The sequence below is a fragment of the Phlebotomus papatasi genome, chromosome 3 (assembly GCF_024763615.1).
Source record: "Phlebotomus papatasi isolate M1 chromosome 3, Ppap_2.1, whole genome shotgun sequence".
Taxonomy (NCBI): Eukaryota; Metazoa; Arthropoda; class Insecta; order Diptera; family Psychodidae; genus Phlebotomus; species Phlebotomus papatasi.
The window spans coordinates 32,708,148-32,734,726 of record NC_077224.1 but is presented as its reverse complement, the minus strand read 5'-3'; the positions used below and the strand labels follow the sequence as shown (position 1 = coordinate 32,734,726).

The window sequence follows — 26,579 nt, the reverse complement described above, 5'->3', positions numbered from 1 at the left end:
TCCCCGACCCCCCTGACCCGAGCTATAAGGGTTCAAAAAAATTTTCTTAAAATGGCCATAACTCCGGTTCTAATTGTCAGAATTTAAAAAATGAGGGCTTTTTGGAAAGCTCTCGTAAAATGCCACTTCCTCTTCTAACATCGCAAGTTCATAAAACCACCGCTAGGGGCGCTATTATTAAAAAGAAAATTTTTAAATCTTATAAGTTAAATAACTCAAAAATTCCTTATGCGATCGGGCTGAAATTTTAGTATGTTGTAGCCGTTGATTATACTTATCAAACAAAAAAAACCTTAAGTCGATCCATAACCCCTGACCCGAGCTATAAGGGGTCAAAGTTCGAACATTGACCGGCCTCTATCTCCGGTTCTAATTAACATAGCGACATAAATTTTACCTTTTTGGTTTCGTCTCGATGAGCACTTTCAGATGGAAGTTCAAAAAGTCACCACAGGTGGCGCTGCGATAGCGTCAAAATTCATCGAAATTCAAAGTCACTTTTCTCAAAAACGGCATTGTGCAAGTTAATGAAATTTTAGTATGTTGTAGTCCAGTCTAGGACGTTTCCAAAATGGTGCGTATGCGCGCTGTGGTTTCAATAGAACCGGAGATATGAGGGGTCAAAGTTCACAAAATTTAAAAAATCATATCTCCGGTTCTATGTGACCGATTTTGATGAATGAGGGCTTAAACGAAAGATCTCACCAAATGCTACAACTTTCTAGAATATTTGAACTTCGTGGGACCAACACCAGGGGCGCCACAGTCGAAAAACCAATTTCAATATCACATAACCTCAATTATCTCGACTGTCGCTGAACCGATTTTGATGATTACTTCGACATAATTGTAGAGGACATTTGTCTCTACATTTCGTCCATACATCATTTTCCACTCAGACTACGCTATCACTCCGATTTTGCCGTTTAAGTGTGAAAAAATTGATTTTTCCCATAATAACGCTTTGAAATCACTCAGATGCCAATTTAACTGCCTCTACTCCACCAAGACACTTAAAATAGGGTTTTAAATGGAAAGTCCCACAGAATACAACAATTCTTTGATATAGTTGAAGTTCAACAAATGACTACTTGGGGCACTCTGATGGATGAAAAAACGAGTTAAGAAACAAAAAACCTCGATTATCTTGGCTTCTGAGTAATCGATGAGATCATGTTCTATGGAAAAATTATAGAGAACATTCTGGTCTACATTTCACCCATATATCACTTTTCTGTCAGTTCATCCAAATCCTTGATATTTTGGTTTAAATACAAAATTTGTATAATTTCACGAATTTTATTCAAGATAACTGAATGGCGTCCCCCAACTTCAGCTCCAAATCGAATTTGCATGCACTCCGAGTTAGCTCACGTTAAGAATCTCACCTACATAAGCCGGTTAGGATTATCTGTCCCTTTATGAATATTTTATAAATACATAAAGCCAATTCGCACGGTTTTGTTTTATTCGGTCCCGAAAATATACAATAGATATTACCGGGACCCCCGGTATTAACAATTTTCAAAAAAAGGAATAAGACCTCACGTTTATATAATGTTATACTCGATAGAACGAAGGAGGTGCTTCATTTACACTAGTGGCCAAAATGTCATACAATAAATCGGACATTTAAATGACTACCAGAAGTCAAGCACCATTCTTTATTATGGTCTGGGATGGGCTACCGTATCGGCAGAGCACTATTATTATCTGGTGTTTTTGGGCTGCCACGTCGATACAGGGATCCAAGCTGTATATACATTTTCAGAATTAAAAAACCGCGCGAAATAGTATTAAGGCATCCAGAAAATTTGCACGTCCATAAGATTTTTTTTTATTATATAGTAGTTTTGTTCTTCAATGAATTCTTAAAATGTTCAAAAAATACATTGATAAAAGAAATGACGTGATATATAAGCCGTAGAGTTTATATATTACGGGACAATCATCTTCCAGATGGACCCCTAATAAAAAAAAAATCATAAAGGTGTTTGCGCAATCCTGTCAGATGAATAAATCCCGAAGTGCATAATTCCGGGACTCCCTGTTATTAATGGCGATTTGGAAAAAGAAATAATCTTGGAAAGAGCCCTGAAGCCGTTAGTATGTGAACATTTCGACAAGAGGATGCGGACATTCCAACAAGATTCGGCTCAGTCGTACGAAAAGCTCCAACCATTGCTCTGTTCCATGGTATATTCTGAGTTCACAATGGCCTCCAAAATTACCAGATACAAATACTGCAAACCTCGTATGGAGCACCTTGCAGCAAATAATTATGAATTCATTGAAATGTGCAAGTTTCATTCTCTCTAATCACGATAATAAAAAAAATTAAAATACATTGAAAAAAAAAATTGTTCGAGGTTTGAGTTGTCCGAAGATAGCGCCCTTCCCCTATAGTCAAAGTGGAAAAAACCTATCAAAACATTTATTCAATATTAAGTTTTTCAAGCGACGATTGTATGTTTTAAATTTTTCTTTAGGTATAATTCATGACTTCAATATTGTGATTGTTTTCACCGTTTTGGTAAGTTAACTGTTCCTAAGAATTAATCGCGTATATAGGGTGGAGTCACCATTTAAATATGTAGAGGAGACCGGGGAGGTTTGGGACAGGGGTAGTGTGGGACAAGGCGATTTTTTCAATTAATTTTTGAAATAAATGAGATTAAACTATTACTGTATCGTAGGCAATATTAAGATGTATCTTGACTAAAAGAATGGATATCCTCAGTTTTATTGTTTTAATTCTATAAACATGTTTTAAAAAAATGATAAAAATCGTATATTTTGACGTCCCGGTTTTCCTCTTTGTATTTTATATCAGCGATATATAATCAAAACTTTTTTATCTCATTAGGTAGCAGTGTAATCTGGGAACATATTTTTATAAAAGTTTCAGAGATTATACGCTCTTGTTTTTTACATAAAGGTTTAAAATACCAAAACTACACGTGGGGATGTTTGGGACATCTGAAAGGGGATGAATGGGACATTAATTTTCGACAAGATTGTAGGTGGTATGCAATTGTTTATTGTCAAAATGAAGAATAATGCCCAGTTTCTACTGGAAATCTACCTCTTGTCCAAAGTTTATCAGTGCAGCAGATTTCTCTAACTACAGGGACAATTAAACCATCATTGTCTTGGGAATCAATAATTCCTTCTCAGAGGATATTCGATCTTTGCCTAATCTAGTTAAAAACTATTTTTTTTTCGAAAATTTCTCGAACAAGTTCTCCAGAAAAGGCAAGGCGAGAGATAATTCAGAGAAATAACGAGAAAACAGGTACAATGCAGTTGTCGTAAAATCAAACAGGAATCCATCAATGAGTTCAAAACTAAGAATTGCAAGAAAATCTACTCGCCTGAGGAATTTGATAATCATGATTGCAATATTTAGAATAAAAAAAAAGAAAAGAAAGGTAGATGGAAAATAAGAAGAAAATACTTTAAATAATTGATTGACAATAAATGACTCTACTGTACAAATTAAATTGATATTAATTTCTAAGTGTAAATAAAAGATGAAACATTTTTATTTCTATCAGAAATATTTTTAATCTGGTATTTAAAATTAATTAACGTGTTCCAGTAATACAAATTATGCGAGAAAAAACGCGTCCCAAACATCACCTTTTGCGTCCCATACTGCCCCACATAGGGGAGGTTTGGGACAAAGCGTCAAGTAAAATGTTTTATCTTCTCCAAGAAAACTCAGTTGTTTTCCAAGTTCTATCGAGTACTTTTTATAAAGTCAATACCCATAAGTATCCTATAGACCGCATAAAATTGTAATACACTATCGTGGTTTTTTGGAATAGTATCCCGTCAAATCATTGCTCTACCTGCCGATTTTACTCGGAGGTTTTTTGAATTTTAACGGTATATTCTAGTACATTCAGAGAAAATCTGCAGATTCTCGGCAGAATTTCTCCCTAGAAAATCTGCATAACCTCCATTACTTCACAAAAATATTGTTGATTTATGAAGAAACTGTAGAAGTTATAAAAAAAATTGTATGCTCTGCTTAACAAGCATTACCGAGTACACATTTTCGATAAGTAAAAAAACTGCGTGCAAAAATACTAATTTCTTAAAAACCGCCAATCGAATGATACAAAAACACGAAATTTTGGTCGACAATCTGTTTAAAGTTTTCACTTCACTATTCTCTACTTAGAACACGGCATCGCATAATTCTTTATTTTATATAAACACTGTGAAATCACCAAGAGAATCACTCTATTGATTTTTGCAAACTTCAGTGAAAAATTTTCCATCTTTTCTGACGCAGCTGTCTGGAAAGTCTGGAATGTAGAAAAAATCTACAGAATATCTACAGAAATTCGTTTAGAGATTCGTCAGAAAATCTGCCGAAATATTCTGACGAATTTTGTCCCAAGCCCAAATAAAATTCGTAAGAATATCTACAGAATTTATCTGCAGATATTCTGTAGAGGTGTAGATTTTCTCTACAGAAATCTTAAAGATATCTGCAGATATTATTTGACGGGATCTCAAAGTCAAAACATGAAAAAGTGTCCCAAACCTCCCCGGTCTCCCCTACATTACATGGATAGCGTACAGAAACATTAATGAATTTCGAAAAATATTAAAATTAACATTTAATGATGTGAATAACACTATTATTATTCAAATATTAGAATGATAACTTTTCGATACTCGAATCGACAGTATCGATAAATCTACATTCTGATAGATTAAATGAATGTCGATTTTTTACGTATTGTTGGATCTTTCATTATGTAAGACGAATCGGCTCCGCGGCTAAAGACCCTGCCGTTATTTTGAATCCCTAAAGACTAATTGGGTACGCAATGTGCCTAGTCCCTAGGGTTAGCCCTCTGAGTGGGAGGTGAAGGGTGTGCATCTTTACCGCCATATAGTGAGCTTGCCTTCCGATGTGCATAAGACTATGGGCCTGGAGCACTCATGCCTTCCTCTGGCATAACGCTCTTGCAGACAATCAGTTGTTCTTCAGCTGTGAGTACAAACGCACCCTTAACAAGAGTATCCTTGTTGGGCCACCACCACCAGTCGCGCTACTTTGCCCGATTTCCAAGACCTCGGTTATTTTAATCTCACATATTCAGAAGTGGAATAAGAATTATATGCCCTCAGTACGCGAATAAAATTGATAAATACGATAAAGTAAAATTAAAAAAAAAGTGTTGAATGAGATTTCGAGTTTTCGTCATCAAAGTGATATGATATAGCCAAACTCTTGACAAGAGACATTAAGAACACAACGTAAACGTGATCATTTGGACTTTGGTGGATCATGGACCAAGAGAAGCTCCAAAAGAAAGTTTTAGAGAGAGGATGCAGAAAGGAGAAAAGCTGGCTAACACGACTGTGTCGAAAATGACCATCAGTGTAGAGCAGATTGTAACAGATAAGTGAAACCCTCTATTTATTGGCTGATATGTACAGAAGTCATTCCAAAGAATTTCCAAATCATTAATATGAGAATAGAAATTATCTGATAGTCTTTCCCAGATTGAAAAAATTATTTGCTTATCGAACAATTATAGAAAAAAAAGAAGGATCACGATCACGCTTAGAATATATCTTTTGATGATCATCACAAGTTAATAATACATAATGTACTTGGGGAATAAAATCAGAGATTGCATTTAAAATGGTTTTGGGGAAATGATTCAAATGCGAGAATTAAAGTGTAAATGATCTTAGAGAAGTATAGATGTTGGAAAATACTCAACGTTTGTAGAAGATTAATTAATCGCTTTGGGTATTCTTTTGTGATCATTGCAAAATTATTATGAAGATATAGAAGATTCTTAAACAAATGCTAGCTAAATTCAGAGTAAGGAGTAAAACAATTGGTTTCAGTCAAAATGAATAAATTGAGAATTATGGATTTATCGGAAATGAAAGGGAATTGAAAAAAGTTGATTTACAAGAGGTTAGGCTCAAGGATATGCCAAATATTTATTTGTAGGAAATTCAAGATGGGATCGCGAAAATTATATTAACAGCAACACTCCGTGATCAGTATAAATTTACGTACAGAAAGTTGAAAGAGAAGGAAAATTCCTGAAGTAAAATAAATTTTGAGAAAATCGTAACAATCACCCAATATGTTCAAATAGGTATGCAATTAAGCAAAAGACCCTCATTTCTCAGTTTATGATAGGGACGAAAGTAGAGTGAAATGAAAGATGCACATTTTCTTTGCCTGTGCAAAAAAAAAAAAAAAAAAAAAGGGAACATTGCTAATACATCGGCAAATAGACCAACATTTGGGCATTTCCAAAAGAACCTCATTTTATTGCTTTAAAAAAATAAGGATCACGGAACGAAAATTAAGAGCCACGTGTGGCCAAAATATGAAAAATGTGTGAAAATAATGTGTGATTGAATGAATGTAAGTGGCGCCACTGCTTGAAGGTGAACGGAAAGTTTGCTTGAAGACTGAGAATGCAAAGTATTTTCCAAATTTCCGTGATGAAAGAATTTAAATAAGAGTAAGCATAAAGAAAAGTGAATAATTGTAATCCTAGAATGATGAATTTGGCCGCGGATAAAGAAGAAGAATTACATATTGCACCTATTGCATGGTGCAAGTTATGATAAAATTGAAAAAATAGAGAAAATTCGTGAAGAGATAATATTAGTACAGCGATAGAATTAAAATTCGGAGCTCTTTATGGGTTAAAAATGGGATTTTCCAACAAATGGTTAAACACATTTTGCTTTAAAAATTTGAGGAGTTTGCAACATATTTACACAGGAAAAGAAAGAGGTTTTACAACCCTTAACAATTGTTTTGAGACCCCAGATGGTTCGGATTTAAAAGATAGAAGAAAGGTCTATAAAAGAAAATTCCATTAAGAGCGGCAAAACATAAGGTAATAAATGTACTTAAAAAAAAGAAGATGCGTTCAGAAAATAGTTGAAAGGAAATGAGTAAAAAAAAAAAATATTTCAGTAAATGTGTGGATTTCAGAGGAGATTCTCAAGGATTTAAGAGTAGCTTCGACAAAGTGATTCAAAAGAATTGAAAGAAAATTCAATAACGAAAAGATATACAATCGATTAAAAAAAATACAACACGAAAATATGGGTAGTAATTGATACCATCGTTCTGAGTGAAAAAGACAGGAGAATTTCGTATATAGACAGAGTAAGACAAAAAGACAGGATTAATATACATCATGTAGGACAAGAATTTTGTCAATGGTATTAAATATTTGCAAACAGATCTTCTCCTATGGACATTTCTTACATAAAATCTGAAGTATTTAGAAAGATTGTTAAATAAAACAAGTATGTCGTGTTTTGGGAGATGAAGATGAAAATTCTCAAATGAACCATGATTTCAAAGAAATAAAGATCATCGACAAGTCAGAATTGTTCGAGCTATTTGAGTACGGAAAAATGATCAATATAGTAATTAAGGTTGAATAGATCATTTTAATTGATAGAAGTTCAGAATTGCAGTGATCTACGAAATAATAACGAGTAGAGTACAGTGAGTACAGTGATCAGGAAAAAAAGGGGATAATGACAGAATTGATCATCAATAGAATTCGGAGATAAACTACTAACAAAATTGATATAAAGCATATCAAAATCGTAGTGTTAAAGGAAATTGAACTCACTAAGTTCAGTGCCGAAAAAAAAAGGCAAATTTTGAAAATTGACAATATGATATTAGATATCACTGAAAAATATAAAACAAGACAGAAAAAAAAGTTGTTGGGTTGCTAACCATATGGAAATAATAAAAAATGGGGGTAAAAGAAATTAGTAATGGGTTTTGCCAAAAAAAAGGTTTGCTAAATTGAGGAAACGTTTATGGAGAAAAATACCTAAAAGAAGAGAACAGTTTATTATGGTTCGGCTTATATTTTTGAAAATAAGGAAAGGGGCTTCACATGTTGAAAGTAAATGCGGGCAGATAACGTCTGAGAATGGAGAATCGAAAACGACAAATAGTCGAAAGAATTGAATTGAGATTCATCTATCTAAACTATTCCGATGTTGAAAAAATATCAAAAATATAGAGTATTGGAATTCTAATTAACATAATCAGTATTCATATGTTTGAAGGACATAAAAAAAACACATAGTACATAAATCATTATACAACTTAAAATTCAGCGTTGAAAATTAAATGGCTGGAAATATAGAAAATCAAGCGCGAATATATTTTGAATAATCATATAGCATAAAATTTGAAAATATTCACAATGAAATTAGATTTTACATTTTGATGAGAAGAAAATGAACAAATATTGAAGATCACAACTTTTATGAAACTTATCCAAATGAAATGCTTTAAAGTAAAAAAAAAAAAAAAATCTAAACGATTATAAGAAAGGCCGAATTTAATACTGATCATTTTGAAATTACAAGCTTTATATTTTGACTTAAAGAAAAATAAAATCACGAAAATATCTTGTTGATGCTTAATAAGTCTTAATTAGTGAACACTTCCGGAAAAGTAATTAAGAAAACAAATTTGGAGACATAATTAATAAAAGAGTTAAATTTTCAAGAAGGAGATGGCATAAGGTAAACAGATTATGCGATAAACGAGGATCATTTTGAATTAGAAGAAAAGATTAAAAAAAAACTAGTCATTCACAGAGAGTAGTAATTTGATCGTGGTTATTACCGTGAATTTCCTAAGAGATTAATCAATAAAGTGTTTTATAGACATTTGTTATACTAACCGGAATGTCATATCGACCTCTCATAATAAGAAACGAATAACTCGCAGTAGGCCAATTTTACAGGAGATCGTTTGGAAGCTGAGATTTTACATGCAGAGTATAGGTTTTTGCGAGATTTAAAATCTCTAGAACTTTGAAAATGATTAACTTTCAAGTATAATAGTCACAGGGAAGTTATAGGGTATAAAGAAATAAATTAAAAGGGTAGAAAAATGTTATTTAAGAACAAGACATCACTTCAATAATTCGTAAATTGTAATTATAAATGGTCAGGAAGGTTGTCAGCTATAGACTGCTAATGCCAAAAATTGACTTGCACGATGTTAACAAAAGCATCGTTATACAATTATACTTTAACAGCCAAAGAGTTGCAGATCAGTCGTGAATAAATGATTTAAATTTAAATTATAACTGTTGATAATCTTTGGATGTCACGTCAGCCATCAGCACAAAAAAAAAAAAAAAAAAAAAAAAGAGGACACAGTTGAGATTTAAAACATAGCAACGGAATTATTTAAAAAAAATAGATTATTTTCAAAAGAGAAGAGATTGCGGGATAACGTTCGTTATTTAAGTTATGCATGCCATTGCGAGGAAGCGTCAACTTAGGGAGAAACCCAGGAAGACGATGGATGAACCAAATTTAGAATATACAAAGTCATGGGCTGCTAACTCGGATATTCCGATAGGAATACATAGTAGAATCAAATGAATGAATGAAAGTTTCGTTATTTCGGGTTAACAAAAATAAAGAATATGACGTTGCTTGCCTTATAATAATTTCAGATCAATGAGCGTAATGCGTAAATCCCAATAACGAAAATATGACAAGCAAAAAAAAAAGGTAGTTTTTGAACACTAAGACCAAAATAAGTAATTAATTTATATGAAAATGAAAAACGTTGAAGATTCCAGTTAGACAGTTGTCGAATCAGAAAAAAAAATCAAAATTAAAATCACTGTAACTTCTTATATAATATACCAAGCTAAAACTGGTCATTGTCATTTCTAACGATACTTGAAGAAAAAAAACGGAGATTACGAAAAATTGACGGTTAGATGACCGGAAAATTATAGAAAAGTCGATGAAATCATGGGGATTGAAGAGAGAACACATAACATTATGAATTGATAAAGGCTACATGACAAAGACAGTATGTAGAAAATTTAAGTGATTGCGCTTAAGTTGAAAGAAGAAGAGATCCGCAAGACACAATCTGAAGAGAAGATGAAATTTACAATATCATAAAATGAACTAGGAAAATCAAGGAATAGCTTCTAAAATTAGTGATCAAATATTGATGAATGACAAAAAAAGCAGATATTGAGATCTATGAAGAAATCTTGGTAAAGTTTATCATGGACTGAAGAATGTGTGCAAGTTAGATTAAAAGGGATGAAGTCTGTAAAGGTCTACTTTTGAATTGAGTCAAGAGAAAGAAAAATATTTTAAAAGGTTTGAATCAGTAAGGTGTCTCGAAAGATAATTGTAAGATATAATATGCTCTGCTTATGATTGTGTGATTAATGTTTATCAAGCATGGTTGCGAAATTCGTATATGATGTGCTTAATGGGAAATTTAAAGAAAAACGCTGCTAAAAGTTGATTGTTGATGAATGGTATGCAGAAGTGTCGAAAAGAATGTTTCAATGTAAATCCATTTATTCGAAGGCAATTGAAGAAGATCCTATAAGAGTCCTGCAAGAAATTTGTGAGTGATATGAATTTAGCAGTAAATGAGCTTTCAGAAGCAGTGGAGCTTTCAGAAGCAGTGGTACAAAGAAAGGTTCATTGAGAGACAGACACAGATCCAACTTGACAGAATTTATTGTTGGCGAGAATTCATTCCGGAAGGAATGGTTGAAACGGTTGAACTGAAACCGCTACCGAATTGAAATTATATCGACTTGAATTGCCTTGAATTGACTGCGTTGTGTCTACTTAAATTGAATTGAATTGGTTCGAATTTGAACCAATGGCCGATTGATCTTGTACAGCGTCGAATCGACTAAAATTGTTTATGTCACCAGATGGTATTGAGTTGATCGCCTTAAAATTTGTCGCCTTGAAGGGCAGGTTGAAATGCACTGCACTGAATTGAATAATAATTTGCATTGGTCGCCTTGAACGGCAGATTGAATTGCCTTTGCATTGAATTAATTGGAATTGAAATTGTCGACTTGAAATGAAATGAAGAGAATTTATAATCAAAAGATCTTTGACCGTAATGGTTTATAATGAGAAATTAGCGTCGCTTATTTTGATAAGGAGCCGATAGACATTACCGCCACTTGATTCTAACATTTTCCAATACTATGACCTCTTTTCAAAATTCCACTATCCATATTAACCAAAATCAATGAGGTCATTGATCTAGTCAGAATGGCCGAATGTAAGACGAATCGGCTCCGCGGCTAAAGACCCTGCCGTTATTTTGAATCCCTAAAGACTAATTGGGTACGCAATGTGCCTAGTCCCTAGGGTTAGCCCTCTGAGTGGGAGGTGAAGGGTGTGCATCTTTACCGCCATATAGTGAGCTTGCCTTCCGATGTGCATAAGACTATGGGCCTGGAGCACTCATGCCTTCCTCTGGCATAACGCTCTTGCAGACAATCAGTTGTTCTTCAGCTGTGAGTACAAACGCACCCTTAACAAGAGTATCCTTGTTGGGCCACCACCACCAGTCGCGCTACTTTGCCCGATTTCCAAGACCTCGGTTATTTTAATCTCACAATTATGAGATTTTTAAAAGAATGTGACTGTTGTCTCATATCTGTATTAGCTTCAAAAAGGGCAGCTATCGTTTAAATTTTCCAGAATCCACAGTCGACGACACTATCGAAAAGAAGTTACTAAGTCACCCCTGTTTTAGGTAAAAATTGAAAATTAATACCAGTTGTCCATAAGTGTATAGCATCCATAAGTGATGACTTCACCCTATCTTATCTTAAGATTTTCATATCTATTCACTGCAACCCAGTGCTTTATTAAGATTAAATTGCAGAATAATTTTCTACGCATCTATTTTGTACTTGCTGAATTTAAACCTACTCGTAATTTAAAATCAATGCAGATTCCATTTGCGCAGCATTTTCACATGAGATGCTGCATTATTTAAATGAACATCTTTCTCTCATCCTCTGGATAATTCTCCCATTTGTTAAATAATAATTCTCTCTATTTGCTATTTTCCGAGTTTTCCAGGCAGTTTCTCTCACTTGCTAATGAACATTTTGGGCACATGGCCAAACATTCTCCAACCACTATGACCTTGCATCTCCAGCAAACCGATCTCAATAGATGGGTTATGCAGTGAGAGGATGGTTAATTTCAAGGTGGTTGGCTAATTAATTTCAAATATATTCAACTTCCTGATTGATATGAGGATTGGTGGACCATTACGTACCATCCAGCATGTGACGAGGGCACTCATCCTCGGCAATCGATGGACCTTCAAGTGGTTCTCTGCATGCATTCATTGTTAATCTGCACTTTCGACCCAAATGCCGAGAGATTCAAAGATTGTGGAAGTTAGCACCGGTCACCTAAAGATATTTTTACTCCACGCTTTGCTTCAGGTTAAGGTCACGCCTCTTTGTATTCAAATATTCACCGTGATAAGAGGTTTATTCACTTCCGGTGTCTCACTTCTTATTTCAATGTTCTCTCTGAAGAGATGGAGAAGCAAGATCTGGAGCTCATGTGCATTGGTATGATAAGGAAATATGTTAAGGAAACACAAGAATCTTAAAGATTACTCTTTTTTGCAAAATTATGATTGGATTTTTACACGATAAATCAACATTCTATATTAGGTATCTTGACACTTTCACTGAAACATGATTCACTGAGCATTTTTTTAAGGAGTTATTGATGGGAAAGCAAGTATCGACTCTGTAGTTTTTTGTTGTCGTGTCTTATCAAGTAAAAGTTTCAGCAACACTTTATAGGGGAATTGATATAGACTTTAAACTGCGTACAGATCTCCTCGAAAAATTTCTACCTCCGTGAAACAAGTTACGTTGACTGTACAAATTAATTCTCGGACAGAATCGTCTGGCTCGCAATGAAACTTTTAAAAAATGTTGAAGTTTTTTCCATACACGAAGGCTAATAATACTCGTACACTTCTTATTTATGCCTCAAATTAAACCCCCTTTGGACTTAAAAGTATATAGAGAGGATGATCGAGGTGGAAAAATACAATAAGAAAAAAACGCGAAAATATATTTTTATTGTGCTTTTTGCTTGAACTTCTCGTTCCACCAGAAGGTCACACTTTTATTCACATATCCAGATTATAGTCTGAGAAGGTAAATTAGGTGAGAAATACATGAGATACGTCTCTGGTGGTCACTCAACACCTCAATTACCGGCCATTTCTTGGCAATTTTTCACACTTTTAACACAATTTCTTGGCTCTTTGTCACTGCAATCGATGTGGAAGATGGGTGAGACCAACTAAAATAGACTAAAGCCCCTGATGCATTGTTAACCCTCAGAGGGGGAAAGAAAAAAACGACTATCACGAATGGGACACGAAGTACAACCCCTTTTCATGCGCAAGGAAAATCAATAAGGAATGTCTGGCATGGTAACTTCTAGCTTTCCCATTACAAATTTTAAAGTGATACCTTACTCTTGTGTTTGTGATATTGATGGCAAAATAAATAATTCATACGAAAAGTCCTGTAAATTGACATAGATTTTCAGTCTGCTAAACTCGAAGGAAAAATCACTAGCTTTATAGAAATACCATGACGCTTGCGCTTGCAAAACCGACAGAATGCGTGAGTTTCAGGGGGAAAATCAGCGATAAATATCAAAGGATTTATCATACTTGAGATTCAAACATTACACACTTAAAAATTATACTTCAAACTTTGTTTAAAATTTTCAAAAAGTTCTCGAGATTAAAGTACAAAGGACTTGAATCTCTTTTATAGTCTTTTACATTCAATTTATTTAAAGTAAAATAGTTAGAAATTAATTAAGGGCACTTTAAAGTTTATATTTCTCAGCGATTTTATTGCACATTTAAAATATATATTTGATTATAGATTTCTTCTCATAATTGTAGTATACTTTTTTAATATTTAATTTATAAACATAAAAAAACAATAAAAAGAGTAATAATAATAGCCGTACTCACTATGGCGTTGTTATCTCGTAATCTCCGTAATCTGTTATCTTGTTATAATTTTTCATTTATAAAATACATTACGAGAACATAACGAGATAACGAGATAACGATATTACAAGATAACAGCGCCATAGTGAGTACGGCTAATATTTCGTAAGTAAAATTATATATTTTGAGGTTAATATGTAAGAAAGGAAGTTGATCAGATCCTTAGAAGTTGATCAATATAAAAAGTACGAATTCATGTATAAGATAGAGGCCAAGCAGATGTTAGTGGTCCTTCTTAAAATGTTTTAATTGATTTACATTTATCAGACGATTAAATGTGATATTTAATAGAAATATCTTTTAATAATATAAATCAAGCGAGAAACATTTTAAGAAAAATATCTTTGACCTTGAAAAATAAAATAAAGGATTATTTCAAGGTCATTCACACATAAACAAAATGTCCGCCTGGAGAGTTCTAAAATATGTTCCAAATCGCCAGTGAACAAGAAATTTTCATAATCCCGGACCATTACCAATAAATTGGTGTTGGACAAGTCATCCCATCCAACACTAGTTTGTTTCTCGATATTAAATATTAAAAAATCTCTAGGGGCATATTTCTCATACAATTTGAGAGTGTTATGTTTCGTTAAAAAGCCTTTGAATACTTTGCAATTGAAAACCGGTTTCAATCGGTTATGATCCAATCAATAGTTAATCTACAGGGTTACTGAAAAAAATTCAATAAATTTCAATGAATTTCAATAAAATTCAATTCAAAATTCAATGAAATTCAATAAATTTCAAAAAAAAATCAATGAAAAAAAAGATCATAGCTTTCAAACCACTTGTGACAGCAGGTTCATGTTTTGCATAATTATAGCTCATTATATTGGTTAAAAGCTCACTAAAGCATTTCCGAAAATATTTAGTGAAACTTCTTAAATCTTAAATGTGACAATTTGATGACGCTATACCTATTTTACTGGAAAGTTGGAAGCCGCTATTGTTGGGGCTCTTCAAAATATAATCAATTTAATTAATTTTAACTAATTAGTTTTTAAAAATCGTAGTGGATGTACAGAACATGTATCGATCCTATGAACTTAAGGTCAAAAAAGTATGCATTATGTAGTCCTCATCCATTCTTGATGCAATAAACAAAATAAAAAATAATATTTCTGATAGTTAATTAGAGACATTAGAGTAAATTTAACTAGAGAGGTATCGAATTCTTGTTATCATTAATTAAGTTTTTAAATCAATTTTCAGTATAATATTGCCCCGCTTTTTCCTATATTGTAATATTTGATTAATTGGCTGAGAAGTTGTTTTAAATATTTATAGGGTAATTTTATATTTAATTCTTAATTGTAATTTAATTTTCCATTCTTTTATTATTATCGTAAAAGTTAAATTTGTTATGCTTTTTAAACTTAAAGGAAAACCAATTGAAGCATATAGCTAGACCGGCTTCTTACAATTCGTACTAAGAACTTCTCAACAAAAATGCATCTGGAGTAAGTGTATTGATGTAGTGATTTGTCAGCCAAAAGCAATCGATGCATCTTGAACTTCCGGTTGAGGAATTAATGCAGAGATTCTATAGAGAAAATGGGGTCAATCGACTACAACAATAGACAATCAATAATGTCAATCAAGCATAATTCCACTCTTGAGAGATTTTCATCTTAAAATCCAGCAAATTGCCATTTAAAATTTAACTAGGTATCTTTACCAACAACCCTAATTTCTTCATTCATCGCTTACGTTTATCCCATATTTCGTGCGAACATATTGAGAGGCTTCTTTGTATAGCATCAAGCGTGAAGACACAACCAAAAGAAAAACAACTCCAACACACAATATTTCACCAAACAGCATTATATTGACTTATTGCCGTTGAGCAATAATTACATACATTTTACGTTAACTTTTGCAAGACGATAAGTGGCGGAGAAAAAGGCTCAATATTGCTGACAGTGAATGCCTATGCGCACTGTTGTATTATGGGACATACAAGAAAGGTCACAACGAGCCCAATAAATTCTTTAATTGCTACCTCAATCACCAACAATTTAACTAACATCGTTTGAATGGAATCATCAAATGTTGCTAAAATCTACACCTCTAATTTGATTTACTACATTCGACTATTTTGCCCTTGTACCCTTAGACAACCTAAGAATCCATTTCCACAGTGACGTGTTAATTGCTTCACCTTATTTCCGTGGAAAATTGCCAATAAATTAAGAAAAAGTGTTGAGGCTACACTAAAGGAAATAGTTGTGACTGAAATAGGCGTAATTATTTAAAATTGCGATTGCAATTTTTTTTATTATTATTTACTGTGATACTTTTCGAGAAAAAATAGTTTTTATTGCATTTTGGTTTAATGTTCCTTGAGAAAAATCCTATATACTTAGATTTAAGCTTCTCGTTTAAGGAAATTAAAGATTTTGATGTTTTATTAAATTAGCTTTTCCATATTTTTTTAAATAACAAATTAAATGAGCTCATTCAAGTTTAATGAAAAGAAACATTTTAAGTTTATGAAAAACAAAGTAAATTAAATTTCCAAGAAAAGTAAGTTAAGTAGAAAAATAACATTTTATTGAAAATCACACAACCAGAAAATTCTAATTTTGGTTGGTGATTAATACTGAATTAAGTTTCTATTACAAAATGCATAAAATATAACGACAAATTAAGCTATTTATGAGAAATAAAATTTTTGATGGAGTTTCGCATTATACCACAAAAATTTTGAAATATAACCCAATTTTTAAGTTGAAGTAGGGGAGTACGGGGCAATTTTTTGTACTAAACTTTTTTTTTTAAATAAGTTTTTTGTATCAAAAGAATACGGTTGTGGCATAAAATTCTTCAAGAATTTCCCAAGAGACAATGACCAAGATTTCCCATCGAATATTACAGGACAAAAGCCCCTTAATAAGAGGAATGGGGCAGTTTCAGACAATCAAGACTTTCAAAAATATGAAAATTTGGGATAATAAATTAATTATGGTAAAAAATTTACTGTATATTTTTAAACAGCCAACGTCCAAAAAAATTAGACAAACTTAAGTATCACTTGAATATAATTCACAAACATTTCACAAATAAGTCTTAAAAAATCGTCAACTCTCTGAAGCTGCACCTAATTCTCCTAAGGCATTTTCATATGAATTTTATTCATTAATATAAATTAATTTATTATCTTTAAAAAAAATCTAAATATAATGCATTCGTTAATTTATCTCACTATCCCCTATTTATGTTCAAAAAAGAATGAGAGCACTAAGCAAAAGTGTCTAAATTCTAAATACAAAAAAAAAATAATAATAACTTAAATAATAATTTTTATTACACTTGAAAATGATTAAATAAAATAAAAAATGTTGTTAAAAAATCTCTTTGATCTATTTAGTAAAGTTTTACCACAAAAAATAAATATCTTTGAAAGAAGTTGAGTTGCAATATTAGATTTCCGTTTATTGTTAAGATAAAACATTTAAAATGTTATATCAATAGAAAAAGTTAATTTATATTTATCACTTCACTCTCAAAACTTGCGATTGATGAATTTGCATTGGAAATCCATAATATGATAATGTGCTAATATCAAGTTTCAGGAAATTAATGATTAAAAGAGAAAATAAAGCGTGTAATTGCTGGAGAAACATGTTAAAGGTTTTATTTATTTTCACTCGTATTTCACAACAGTTACCATTTAATAAAATGCAAATGTTATCAATTTTTTTGTCATATAATAAAAACATGAAGAACTAATTTTTATAGCTCAAAACTTAACTTTATTAACATAGTAATTATTTTCACACATATTTCACCACAGTGGCTGTTAATGGTTTGGTCAAATAGGCAGTAAACATTAAAAAGTTTTCCCAACATATTGGAATCTTGTATGACTACACCTTAATGTACAACCTTCTCCAATTAAGTCACAACTTTAAGAGACACTTTTGGTGTGGTACTGCTTGCAATTCGTGAGCATCTTCAATGGAATTGAGATTTCCCAGAGTCATTTTTTTTTTCGAGAAGAAGTGCCACTCAAATAAAATGAATAAATATGTGCATCTGCTAAATGGAAAGGTGAAAATTTGTTAGATTTACTTTCATTTCTTCTTTCTCTCCCATTCTCCCATAATTGCAGACTTTGGTGGAAAGTTATCATGGTGCATTTTGTCGTGTGGCACCTATTGATAAAAATCTCCCAGGTGCATTTTAAATCCACCTTCTCCATAGCACAGGTGAATATAATCATTTTAATATGCAAAAAGTGCATCTCTAGATTAGGAGAGAGATTGTGCATAGATTGTTCATTCCACAATATTCAATTTTCAATTAAATCACGATTAAATCTATTCATCATTCACATTTCTATTTTGAAAATTTCAATATGCTGATGCTGCCGTTGGGGATAATAAATATGAGGAAAAAGAAGTATATATAGGATATACTGAACTATTTGTGGTGAATGTGATTATTTTGTAAAACAACTTTGTCGTTTAGCTCAAATGTTATTTATGTTATCAGAAGTTAATCAAATATTATAAGAAAATGAATGGAATCTTCAGTTTCGACATACCCCTATAAATATTAAATAAATTGTTAATACCGGCAAAATAAAATTTGTTATCATTGTATTAGACCTCAATTTATAAATTCAATGAATTTATGGAATTTATATACTATTTTATAAAAATATGTATTAGGTGAGAATCTTAACAATCTCACCTACTATAATCCTACCAAAATTTAATGTCCTCCAATTGGGCCCAAACTTTGCCAAAATGTGTTTGGCCACTTCCTGGTCACGAATATATGGATGGCTAAGTTACGATCTCTGCCGGCCGCTCTTTGAAGCTTAGTAGCTTCCGAACTAAGAAAGATATCGACTTGCGGTTTCCAGCAATGGTTATATATCAGGTGAAAATTGCAACTTGGTACACTACCCCTCACCCCCACCCGTCCTTCCGCCATTTTGAATACCCCCATTTCGATCACTCAGAATATAAGTCGAACAACTCGATTTTTTACAAAAATCGTTTTATACGCTTTTTGGATACTTCTTTTTACACTCTACCTTCCCTGCGAATATTATACTTAAAATATAATTATTTTCAAAGTTATAGATATTTTAAATCTGAAAAACCCTATGCTCTGCATGTAAAATCTCAGCTTCAAATCGCTCTCCTATAAAATTTTCCTACTGCTAGTTGTTCGTTTCTTATTCTTATACTTATCGATGCACCTATCCTTAAACTTAACAAAATGTCATAATCGCACTGAAACTGCCAAACTGCATATAATTATTTACAATACATTTTCTATAATTACTTTAAAAAATCTTGTTAAATGCAACTGAAGTAGTTGCAGACTAATGAGTTTAAGAACTGGGCATAAGAGTCTCCGTCGTTAATAAGATTGAATTGTTCACAAAATGTATGCTCTATCTATCTCATATTCTCTTACCACCAAGTTATTGCCATCTCACCCAGAATTTATAGATGTTCAGATACTTTTATGCATTTCTCATACAATTTTATGTATAAATATCGTTAGAGTTTGCCACAATCCGAATTTGCAACGAAGGAATCACACCTCTATAAGCTGATCTAGGCTTATCACTGGCTTACACTCTACCTTCCCTGTGAATATTATACTTAAAATATAATTATTTTCAAAGTTAAGGTATTTTAAATCTCAAAAACCCTATAATACTATGCATGTAAAATCTCAGCTTCAAATCGCTCTCCTCTAAAATTTACCCACTACGAGTTGTTCGTTTCTTATTCTGAGCGGCCGATTTTTTGTTTTCTCTATAGCTCCGCCCCTATGGCATTGATCGAGCTCAAATTTTAGTATGTTATAACTGGGCCTTAGAGCTTTCGATCAATACCAAACTTAAGGTCCCCTTACCTCGCTGACCCGAGCTCTGAGGGATCACCTCGATCCCTCAGAACATAGTACCGACGAAGAGGAGGGATAAAACAGACTTAGGTTCATGTGAATACGTTTTGTCTGGTTTATATTCCACTATCATCTTTCTATCAGTTCATTTACATCCTGGATATTTTGATTTAAATGAGAAGCTTGCAATTTTTTTTATAAAAATGATTCCAAATTGCTGTATAATATTTCTCATCTTTAGTTAAAAATAGAATTTGCATGCAATCCGAGTTTGCTCACGTTTAGAATCTCACCTACAATAAGCTGATCTTGGTTTATCAATAGCTTTTAAGTTGAATAGTTTATGGCTTATGGATCTGTCTTGAAACTGAGATTTAGTTAGGCTACCGGTTTTGATTGATTTTATAGGTTAGTCAACTGTGTAAGACTTCGCTGAAAGTAAATTTTTGACCAAATGAGTGTTGCTTTTAGAAAAATTAGGATAATTACCTAATTTGTTAATTTTAAAACAGGATAAATCACGGATGTGTAGTCTAGTCGTTGGTTATATGGCGCACACCATGTTTGGTAGCCGTTTTGTGAAACAAAATGCGTCTTTTTTTATTAATTTGCTCCTTATATGCAGATTTTTGGTTCAAAATTGTCTTTATTGGAGTTATAAGTGAGAAAAAACCATACTCCCACATTTACTTTAAATTCTTATGGCGCGGACAGACCTTTTTAATTTAGTAAAATTCAATCGACTGAAATTTTGCCTCTTACTCTTTCAAATTAAAATAAGATATGTTTATCTCTTTCTGTCAAATGAAAATTTAAATTCGAATTTCATTTTCAAATTCAATTTCAAATTTCATTTGACAGAAAGAGATTAGCTGTATATATCTTATTTAAGTGTGAAGAGGCGAAATTTCAATCGATTGAATTTTACTCAATTGAAAAGGTGTGCTAGCGCCATTAGAATGAAATTTAGGACCAAAAGTGGCGTTTGAATAGTACCAGCAAAAGTGAGCCAACACTGGTAAAAATAAAAGGGTCAAATTGACCCTTTTCAATAAAAATGGATCATATTTGATCCTTTGAAAGATTCACTTGAATCTTTTGAAATTTTGTATGCACATTTACCACGATAAAATTATGTTTTATCGAAAATTTATTACTCTTATCGTATTTCTCTCATCTGAGCGAACACCAAAGATGACATTTTCATTGTTTTTATTCCATTTATTCCGGAGATAAATAAGTGTCAAAACAGTGACCCTTTAAAAAGTTCATCGGTGACCCTCTCATTTTTACCACTGAATGCATCTTCTTTTATAAACGTTCGAAAAAATATTTGTGCATCTTTCAAAAACAAAAACTTTTAAGGCACATTTAGTAGCTTTAAAATAGAACTTTCAAGGACAAAAAGTTGATAGGAATCAGATAATAAAATATTTATTTTTTTATATATAGAATTGCGAAACATTAGGTCACTTTTGCCGAGCACTTATAAGTACTCTCTCTTTGCGTTCGACTTGTAAAATCTAAAAATCACCAAAACTTCTTACAATATATATTTCGGTAATGATTAATGCAAGGATCTTTGTACTTCAACTTAATAATTACCTTATTTAAAATTAAATAGCAATTAAATAGCAAAAAACTATAAGAGCCGCAATTGTTTTGATCACAATATCAGTGAGATGTAATAAAATGACCACATCCATTTAAGAAAAAAAAAAACGTTATGCAAAAGTAATTTCAATTAAATGAAGATGTTTCGTATTTAAGAGTCCCACCAGAAAATGTGCAAAGAAAACTCTCTTCTTCCTTTCCTTTTCTTAGAAGATGGTCTACCAACAATTACATTAATTACTCTATGAGAGAATTTCACAACATCTCACTTTTGTTACAGTTTCAGTTTCTTTTTCCACCATTCCAAATCTAAGTATGAAAAAAAATTATAATAGAAGATATAAATCGAGTATATACTTTTTGCTCTCTATCTGTTCTCTAATTCACTGATAATCATCGCCTTGATATCAATTAACACTAACAATAGCTGTTGGAGTGTAAGAAAAAATCACTTCATTTTAGAGTGTTTTTTTTTCACGTAACAAACTATCAAATTTCCATGGAAGCCGTGAATGAAGAATTTGTTTGCAGAATATGGGCTGTGGGAAATTTTTAAATGAATGTTATCATGTTATTTACACTTGAATTTGAGCTTGTAGAAGTGCACTTTCAACAAGAAAATTACCCATTATAAGTTCCAGAAACTTAATCAACTTGCCTGTAAGGATTTGAAAGGCACTGACAATTTTCGGTGGATATTTGCAGTAAATATATCTAAAGAAAATAAAATAAATACTTTTAACGTACACTCTCCTTATCGTGCCAAGAGTTTTTTGCCCCAACGGCCCCAACACTATATCATGTAATTGAAAATACCACTTTTACAAAATTGCCTCCATTTAGCCGCTAGGCCTTTTGTGGTGAACCATAAAAATCACCTAACGTTCAGCCTATTGCAAATCGGAAGTAGATTGTGCAGAAGATGGAAAAATAGTGGCAATATTTTATATATTGTAATTACAACAAAAAAAGAAGTCGTCCCCCTTGAGGTGTTTTGGCCAATACAATCCCCTCTAAATCCACAACAACTTGGCAGTAGTTTAATCTGCTTTTCAATTCAAATGGCGACATTTTGAGTGCAGGTTCAATTCAAAATATTTTACATCACCAAAAACCGTATGAACCTGCCAAATGTGAATTTAATGGCATTTAGAGTGAAAATTGGCGAGCTCTATTTGTTTTCTTTCTAGTACATTTTATGTCTTCTCTTTGGGTTTAACATAACACATACCGGCTAAACATGTTATATGGCTAAGGAGGTGTGGTACCCTCGTTCTTCAAAGACCACATGTTCGATGCAATCTCTTATGGCTAATGCACGTTTTTCGTCAACATCACGAATATCACTTTTCCACCCCACTATTTATGCGAAAAACACTCACTTTCCCGTCAAAACAGCTGCCCAACTATAAGGTGAGTCACAGCAAGGACATGAAGGATATAAAAGAACCACCTTACAGGTCTACACTCTGCACAAATTAACCTTCTTAGAAGAATATCTCTTCTCCATAAAACTATATTCTATAAAGATTGACAATTTGTTAAAAACAATAAATAGGTTTACATGAAAAATTAACCAAGATTGATATCTCACGTTTATAATTGAAATCACACAAAAATAGGATTTAGTGTTCTGTGCTACTTTATTTTGTAAATTATATGCTATTTCAAAATAAAATTTCTGACGATTTTTTTAAACCTATTTTATATCAAAAGTATAGAAATCACCGTTCTGGAGCTTAAAAGGTAAAAGATGTCAACAAAATGGTGACCGCAATAAAAAAAAATAATATCTCCAGACTTTTTTCTTCCCACCCCATCCCTAAAACTATGTTTTTTGGTCTTTTTTTCTAAAATTCAAGAAAAAACAGTATCAGTTTAGTACCCGTAAGAGACCAATCTTTTTTTTAAATATTCTTCTTTCCGTCCGTAAACTTGTTACTCATCTAGAGGCAAAACGGTAAGAGATATGAATTTCCGATCTTAGGAAGACCCCCCCCCCCTATGTCGAACTACGGAACATTATTTTTATGATTTTTATTTAACCATCCCGCTCCAAAACCATATTTCTTGGTTTTTCTCGAAAACGGCTTCCACGATTTATTTTATTTTTGGATATGTTTTAGAGGTGCTCCAGTTGAATCTTTCGTCCAAACTCACCTTAAAAAAATCGCCATTTTGAATTATTGAAAATCAAAGTTTAACTGGTCTCTGGTCTTGAAATCAGTAATGAATCGGTTGAATATCCGAGAATGACTTATGTTTTTCGTGTTTACATTTTTTGTTTGTCCGTACGCTTTTAACTCATGTCAGAGTATTCTAAAATGATCATTTCTTTACCAATTTTTGATTTTGAAATGCTTTTGTGATTTATGAATGAATTTGATCTCCAGTAAACGATCATACGAAAAATTAATTCACGGAGAGCTCTATCTCGTGAGTCTGAGTATTCCGCAAAGCTAGAACACTTTGCCATCTCTTTGTCGTTTTACAAAATAAGTAGTAATGGAAAAATCAAATTATTCGTTCAAGTTTTAAAATCTTATAGCAACAGAAATTTCTAAAAACGTCCTATAATTTTATCAATAGAAATTTTCAGAAAATATTCTAGACACGTTCTGCTGTTCTACAAAAAATCAAAAAAAAACTTTTTAAATAATAAAATCCACGTAATCACATAAAGTCACTTCTAAACTTATAGGGTGAAAGGAAAACCTATTGGCACTTTAAGAATTTATCATGCCAAACTTATTGACACTTTCAGGATACGGATTTACAGATTACAGAAAAAAACATTAACTTACATTTTACCAGATACATTAGATAAATTTAATCATTTTGACAAAAGTGTCAATAGGGGTTTCCTGTCGAAAAGGTGTTCCTTCGACCCTAACTTAAGAACATAAAAAATTATTTATAATACAATAAATGATATTAGTATATCCGTCAGTGTTTATTTGTTACTTTTTTTCCAGAAGGAATAACAACCAAAAAACTTTCTAAATTTTTAAATTTTTGCATTTAAATTTAAGGAGTAGAGGTAGGTGGGGCTACTTTGAGCTGTGGGGTACATTGATATACGATTTGCCATAATTTAATTAAGATTCCTTTAAAAATATGCGAAAAAATCGTATATTAATACAGCTCCACAGCTCAAAGTAGTTCCATTTCCCCTACAGGAAGTACCCAACATAGAAATCAAAAATATGCAATCAGCATGTTGATCGATTTATTTTGTCACTTAACTGTTCAATAGAAAATCCCATAACCTTTTGTCAAACAAAGTCAAGGACCTTAAATATTTGACGATTGATCCCAATAACTCTTATTAAATATCACCCTCGATACACAAGAGCCCGGAAGTGAAATTCAAAATAAAACTAGGGAAACAAGCCTTATTTTTAGCAGTCATTAATATCCTGAAGATGAACCTGGGGTAGTAAAGTAAATTTCTAATAATACTAAAAGACCTCAAAACACGCATCAAAAATTGTTTCTTCAAAGGCACTATTGGGTAATTTATAGTGGAAATGAGACACCGAATAGACTGATTTATGAAAAAAATATAAATAATGAAGAAACACACTTCAAACTGTGTATTGTGTTACATTTTGTGTCATTTCAAAATTATAAATATATTAAATTAAATGGGTGGGAGAGAGCAAAAACCTACCAACTATTTTTTCGCAGTTTCAAAATTACAAACTGTGCAAAGTTTAAAGAGTGTCACCGTGGTTTTTTGCAAGATGTTTCACAAATATTGGCATATTCAAATAAGTCAATTAGATACTCGTATATGTGCTTGTCTACCGTTCATTGAAATTCCCAATAAATCAAAAATATCCACAAACTATGCAAATATGGAATTTACATCAAATGGGTTTTACCACAAACATCTATAAACCTTAAAACTGCCCAACCAAGGAAAGACAATGCAAAAATAATACTTCAAGAACCACCAAGAACGGTAGTTCGTCGTACAATCTGAATGGATATTCTAACACAAAACCCTAAATGGATTTTCTTAACATTCTCAATTATGTAGATATTATTTTGTAAATCATCCAATACGTTGCAGATGTGAACTCATTAAAAAAAATTCAATCAATTTTTTATGCGTATCTGTCTTCTGCGTGAAATATTGATGATGTTTAGGAAATTATTGGATCGTTACTTTTTCCAGAATACAATCTCCCATTTATTTTAGAATATTCACCCAGAAATTGAACATCATTTTTCCACAAGGAATAAATCTCACCCTTCTTTGCACTCTGGATTAATGATCTCAATTGGAAACATAGTAAATAAATCTCGATATAATTTATTGCAAATTAATTGAATGTTGCTAAAATTACTCTGAATCTTCATGTTTCACTTACCACCTCATCTATGGCTAGAAGCACGAGGCATTATCTGCTGATCTTCTCATAGAGAAGAACACTTTACATAGAATTTAATACGGAGATGACCATTAAATATTGGGTGCAGTTGATGGAAAATTAATTAACAGAATTGAAATTGCAATATCAGTTGAAATAACCCAATATTCAATCAGGACGGAAATAAGTAATTGCATGTCTTCAACTGCATCATCTTCATCTTCTGTGGCACTTCTTAGCCAAGCAAAATTGCCAATCAAATGAACGTTTTATCTCTCACCGTCTTAATGGTGAGAACTAGGAGACTTGCTTTAAAAAAAAAAACAAAAAAAAATAAATAGAGAAATCTCTTCTTGACTCAATTTACATTCAGATATTTATATCAATTAGTACTATATTTAATCTACAGAGCAGTGTCGGGAATAGTAACGCACAAAAATTGTTTGTAGAAATTATTTTAGAAAATCACTCCCAAAATCCAATATAAAATGAAAAATTTCTTTGATTTTAAACTTGTATAGGGGAATGTAGGCATGGTTCACACAGAGTGAACCTTCAAACGATGCGAATTTTCTCTTTGTTTTCAAAGAGCTGACCTACCATTTCTCATCTCGTTTCATGAACTTAATAATGATCTATCTTATGGCTAAGAAATGACGAACTACCTCTTTGCAAACAAAGAGAAAATTTGCGTTGTTTGAAGGTTCACTCTGTACGAACCATGCCAACATTCCCCTATTACTTAAGAATTTATTGTTATAACAAATAACCGAATATAGGTATAA

At 32.3% G+C, this 26,579-nt stretch overlaps 1 protein-coding gene across 2 annotated transcripts in view; it reads right to left on the bottom strand.

Moving 5' to 3' along the window:
- LOC129805327 (cerebellar degeneration-related protein 2-like) overlaps positions 1–26,579 on the bottom strand; it is a 70,730-nt gene that overhangs the window by 36,578 nt on the left and 7,573 nt on the right. Inside the window, exon 1 of one of the 2 annotated variants that reach the window (XM_055853170.1) lies at positions 12,140–13,201. The exons of the other annotated variant lie outside the window; for it this stretch is intronic. Within the exon in view, the coding sequence (XP_055709145.1) occupies positions 12,140–12,212 (73 nt within the window). The 5' untranslated portion in view covers positions 12,213–13,201. Of the gene's footprint in view, positions 1–12,139; positions 13,202–26,579 lie in introns of those variants that run through there. 2 annotated transcript variants of the gene reach the window in all.